Source organism: Ictidomys tridecemlineatus, chromosome 11 (genome assembly GCF_052094955.1).
Source record: "Ictidomys tridecemlineatus isolate mIctTri1 chromosome 11, mIctTri1.hap1, whole genome shotgun sequence".
NCBI lineage: Eukaryota > Metazoa > Chordata > Mammalia > Rodentia > Sciuridae > Ictidomys > Ictidomys tridecemlineatus.
In genome coordinates, this window is record NC_135487.1 from 65452300 (window position 1) to 65458299 (window position 6000).

The 6000-nt window shown below is 34.8% G+C and overlaps 1 protein-coding gene across 50 annotated transcripts in view; it reads left to right on the forward strand.

Annotated features, from left to right (window-relative positions):
- Adgrl2 (adhesion G protein-coupled receptor L2) overlaps positions 1-2255 on the forward strand; it is a 619253-nt gene extending 616998 nt beyond the window's left edge. For 32 of the 50 annotated variants that reach the window (XM_078026550.1, XM_021732267.3, XM_078026553.1 and 29 more), the window contains one exon: positions 184-2255. In XM_078026550.1, the coding sequence (XP_077882676.1) occupies positions 184-938 (755 nt within the window). In that variant the 3' untranslated portion in view covers positions 939-2255. The remainder of the gene's footprint in view (positions 1-183) is intronic. The other 18 variants (XM_078026581.1, XM_078026582.1, XM_078026583.1 and 15 more) reach the window with 1 other exon arrangement.
- The last annotated feature ends 3745 nt before the right edge of the window (positions 2256-6000 follow it).

Below are 6000 nucleotides of genomic sequence, written 5' to 3' on the forward strand. Positions count from 1 at the left end.
GTTATCTAAGGGGTTGCAACTGTTTATAGTTGGGAATGCAGGAAAGCCTGACACTTTTTAAGCGCTGGCTTTCAAATACAACTTTGTCCTGAACGACATTAAAAAGTTTTGTACAAAAGAAGTAAAGTTTCTTCAGAAAGAAACAGAGGAAGTAATGGTAAACTCCCCCCTTTTCTGTTCCAGGACATTCACTGAACAATGCCAGGGATACAAGTGCCATGGATACTCTACCGCTAAATGGTAATTTCAACAACAGCTACTCACTGCGCAAGGGGGACTACAACGACAGTGTGCAAGTTGTGGACTGTGGACTAAGTCTGAATGATACCGCTTTTGAAAAAATGATCATTTCAGAATTAGTGCACAACAATCTTCGGGGCAGCAGCAAGACTCACAACCTCGAGCTCACACTCCCGGTCAAGCCAGTGATTGGAGGCAGCAGCAGCGAAGATGATGCTATCGTGGCAGATGCTTCATCTTTAATGCACGGCGACAACCCAGGGCTAGAGCTCCATCACAAAGAACTCGAGGCCCCGCTTATTCCTCAGCGGACTCACTCCCTTCTCTACCAACCCCAGAAGAAAGCGAAACCCGAGGGAACTGACAGCTATGTCTCGCAGCTGACCGCGGAGGCGGAGGATCACCTGCAGTCCCCCAACAGAGACTCTCTGTACACAAGCATGCCCAACCTTAGAGACTCACCCTATCAGGAGAGCAGCCCCGACATGGAAGAAGACCTCTCTCCCTCCAGGAGGAGTGAGAATGAGGACATTTACTATAAAAGCATGCCAAATCTCGGAGCTGGACGGCAGCTTCAGATGTGCTACCAGATCAGCAGGGGCAATAGCGATGGTTATATAATCCCCATTAACAAAGAAGGGTGTATCCCGGAAGGGGATGTTAGAGAAGGACAGATGCAACTGGTAACAAGTCTTTAATAGTACAGCTAAGGAATTCCAAGGGCCACATGCAAGTATTAATAAGTAAAATAAAAGACTCCTTTGGCCCCGTGCAGCTCTCCCTCCAAGTCTGCTTGAAGAGATGACTCTGTTGACCTGTGGTTCTCCGGTGTAAAAAAAAAAAAAAAAAAAAAAAAGATGACTGAACCTTGCAGTTCTGTGAATTTTTATAAAACATACAAAAACTTTGTATATACACAGAGTATACTAAAATGAATTATTTGTTACAAAGAAAAGAGATGCCAACCAGGTATTTTAAGATTCTGCTGCTGTTTAGAGAAATTGTGAAACAAGCAAAATAAAACTTTCCAGCCATTTTACTGCAGCAGTTTGTGAACTTAATTTGTAAATATGGCTGCACCATTTTTGTAGGCCTGCATTGTATTATATACAAGACGTAGGCTTTAAAATCCTGTGGGACAAATTTACTGTACCTTACTGTTCCTGACAAGACTTGGAAAAGCAGGAGAGATATTCTGCGTCAGTTTGCAGTTCACTGCAAATCTTTTACATTAAGGCAAAGATTGAAAACATGTTTAACCACTAGCAATCAAGCCACAGGCCTTATTTCATATGTTTCCTCAACTGTACAATGAACTATTCTCATGAAAAAAAAATGGCTAAAGAAATTATATTTTGTTCTATTGCTAGGGTAAAAATAAATACATTTGTGTCCAACTGAAATATAATTGTCATTAAAATAATTTTAAAAGAGTTTGAAGAAAATATTGTGAAAAGCTCTTGGTTGCACATATGTTATGAAATGTTTTTTCTTACACTTTGTCATGGTAAGTTCTACCCGTTTTCACTTATTTTCCACTGTATACAGTGTTCTGCTTTGACCAGTTAGTCTTTATTCTTACATTTAAATTTCTTATTGCCAAAAGAACAAAGTGTTTTATGGGGAGAAAACGCTTCAAAGCCAGTTCTGCCATGCCTTGCACAAATGTGGTGAAATCTAGAAAAGATTGTGTGTCATCCTTCTGTTTATTCTTGGAACAGAGGGCAAAGAGGGCACTGGGCACTTCTCACAAACTTTCTAGTGAACAAAAGGTGCCTATTCTTTTTTTAAAAAAAGAAAATAAAACAAATATTACTCTTCCATATCCCTTCTGCCTATATTTAGTAATTAATTTATTTTATGATAAAGTTCTAATGAAATGTAAATTGTTTCAGCAAAATTCTGCTTTTCTTTTCATCCCTTTGTGTAAACCTGTTAATAATGAGCCCATCACTAATATCCAGTGTAAAGTTTAACACGGTTTGACAGTAAATAAATGTGAATTTTTTCAAGTAGTTAATGTGCACTTTTATATATGATACATAATTGGCTTTAACACATTGATCCTTTCCCACTCCTTCCTCCCCTTGGTTGAGGTGACTTCATAGTTTAGGTAATCCATGGATATGTAAAAGAATGCCATTAAGTTGCCTGTTCATTCTTCATGTAAAAGGATTACATATGCACAAAATCTGGCAGATAACTTTTCAATAGGGAAATATACTAGAAGTATTTTGTTGTTGTTGTTGCATTGCACCCAAACTAAAAATAAATAAATAAATAAAAGAAGGTTTGGGATTTCTACCATCACATTTGGGCATCATAAATTTTTTTTTCTTAAATTGATTTTTCAGCAGTATATTGAGAAATTCCTAAAACATACTTTTACAGTTTGAGGATTATTAGTATCTCTATAGACAGCTGTGAATGACAGTATTTCTTATCATTGAAAGGTTTTGCTCCAAGTTCAAAAATCATATAATTGAATCTCAACAAATAGATTTTTCCTATTTATATCATGAGCATTTACTCCAAATTCTTCTAAAGCTTAGTGGTTCTCTCAAATGCTTCTACAAAGTTAGAAATCACTTTTTTTTTTTTTAATGTGGGCATACTTGGACATGCCTATTGAATTTTAAAAGAGTAAGGACGAATTTTAAGTATATACTCATGTACTTAAAAGTGGATACAGTGAAGTAGACACTAAATACTGAAAATAAATTTATCAATCCTCTGAGAAAACAAAATTCCACATAATTGTATTTGCTAACATTTTTCAGGAATTTACAAAATTTTATTTGCTGGAAAGGAATGTTATAAATACAATTTTCAGTCTTGTTTTGCTTTTTCTTTTCAGTGCCTGAAACTACAGTATTGTGTAATATATTTTTCTTAGTGAACAACCTAACTAGGGTCAGGCCATTTTGCTAATTAATTTAAAAAAAAAAAAAGATGAAGAAGAATAAATGAAGAAAGGCAACAATGACCACTCTGCTTACTAGTCCCATCTCTGTGTCTCTTGAAGCAGTTCTCAAAGCTATACTACAATGTTAACAAGTAAATAGTACCCAAAGGGTTTGTATTCTCTGTAGTAAAAGTAATTTTATTATGGATTATTATCTTATAGACTAGAATTTGGAAGTTTTCATTCATCTTTGCCATCAAAAGAATCATTTTTGATACTGATTTTCAATACTGATTTCTGTTAATATTGCCTTAAATTCCATCTAGGGTCATCCCTAGTACAAGGTAGTTTTTTTAGGTTTGTTTAACATTACCAATTTACTGTCTTTAAATGCCAATGCACTCATTATTAGCCCGTTTTCTTTGGATCTGTCTGGCCTGCATCTGTACATACAATTCACACATCCCCGATTACTTCTTTTGTGGTAGTTACAACTGTGAACTTAGAAAGTTGCATTTGTATACCTCTCCCCAAGGGATAGTTACTCTACTAGGCCATTAATAATAAGGATGCTTTTGTTCATTTATTTAGCTGTGACTTGATAAAGGTTAGTCTACATTAATGTTTTTATTTTTTCAAAAAGTGTATGTTCTATTTGCAAAAGAAATATGCTACATATATATTAATCTTACTGGATTTTATACTCATTTATGTAGAAGAGTATATATGTAAATCACTTAAATATGTTGTCAATTACAACTCATCCACATTTCTTTGAGGGTAATTACATGTAGTATTTTAACCAGTGGAACAGCAATTATTTGGTAGAATATCCTCACTGTCCTCTCCCCCAAAAGAAAAAAGTATGCACAAATTCATTGCCAAATTTCAAAAGAAAAGCTCACATGCACTTACTGTATGGGTGTATTCAGGATGCTTTAATTATTAAATAAGAAAGGAGAAAATGTATTTTTCCATCAATTCAACTTTGAACCTCAGGCTTAAAACTAACTTTTATTATGTTCTTGTGAGATTGGGGTGTTTGTAAAAATTTAACTCAGTAAAATTTTTATTGCAATTAAAACCTTCTAAGTCAAAAACCTTGAAAGAATGCATACTAGTTTGAATTCCTAAAATAAAAACAGTTCTTCATATTTTCTTGATACTGAAGTTTTCTTAAAAGCTAGTACTCCTACAGTATTTTATAAATAAAACTTAGTAACAAGAGTTCACATATTCCTGTGTTCCAGAGATTTCTCTTTCCATGAAATTACTGCATTAAATCTGAAACATCAATATAAAGAGTTCCTGGCATTTTGAAAATAGATGAGAGTTGCCTCACAGTGTAATACAGTTAGTGTGGTTTTGGTGAAAAACTGTATCACATGCTTCCTGCTAGTGAGTCGAAAGTTAAATTGGAGTGGTTATTAAACAGCATGTATTGGCAGATTGGAAGCATTAGTTCTAAAGGATAAGTGAATGGTACTGGGTTTGAAGATAAATCATGACACTCTTAACTATCATGAGTGGTGAGGGATGAGAATTTTCTTTTATGTCAGTGTGATTCTACTAATGATCACAGGAATGCATTATGTTAGCTAAATGCACCAAGCAGAAAAATTAGAGTGTTAAAGAAAGACATCAAGTTTTTAACCAACATGTACTTTGTACATATTGTACCTAGTAGCAAAATGTACAGCATTAATGGGAACTCCTGGAAGTTATCCAAGTTCATCTTAAGGTTCTATGGCCACCCAGCTTTCAAGGCCAGGGTAACATATCTCTGTCAAGGGCATTAACAAGCTGTAAGTGCACCATGTAATTACGCTAATTAAATGTTCTGAAAGTGTTTTTCAAATATTGGCAATAGACCACTCCTAATAAGGCTTCTCTGGAGTCTTTGTCCTTCTCCTGATGGCCTTCCTGTTTGTTTCTCAAAAGTCTCCAGATGCCAATTTGATTTTAAAAACCTATTGTTTTCAATGGCAAAATTTTTCTGAGTTAATGTGTTGTGTGAAATGCCATTAGATATAGGACATTTAACATAGATCTCTCTATGAAATAAGAAACAATATAACAGGTAACCCAATAAAATTTAGCTTTTTTTTTTTTTTGGAGAGAGAGAGAATTATTTTTTGGTGGACACACATCTTTCTTTGTATGTGGTGCTGAGGATAGAACCTGGGCCGCACGCATGCCAGGCGAGCACGCTACCGCTTGAGCCACATCTCCAGCCCCAGCTTCCTGGCATCTTAACTGCTGTGGAGAAAAGAAAAACTACTGCCCCAGGAATCTTTCACACATTTTTCTATTATTTGCTTATTGGAGCTCCAAGACCACAATCTCTTCAAAATGTTTAAAAGGCACAGTTAATCTTAAACTAATATTGTGTATGCATAAGAGACTACTGATAAATGTTCAATTTAGGAAGAGTTTCACAAGCATTTTTAAATCACGTCAGAACTAAGCTTTTTAAAAAGCATGTTGGCCCTCACAGTAACAAGGCTTTCTTGTTTGATTGTATTAGGCCAAATGACTGATATTTTGATATACTCTAGAAAAGGCTGACAGCCACTATATAGAAACACCCAGGAACAATAATGATAGGTATCAAAGTTTTTGATTAGTTGAAAGGTTCATTTGTGGGTTTTTTTTTTTTTTTTTGCTGAAATATCAATCTTAATAAATAGATGACTCTTAAACCAAAGCACAGTGCTAGCATACAATACATTCTTTTTAACATTGTAATAAAAGAACTACCAAACAAGAATTTCTAATTTTTTTAAAGACACTAATCATTTTGTCTAATTTGCTATTTGCATATTACAATGGGAATAAAATTCTTAGTACCTATC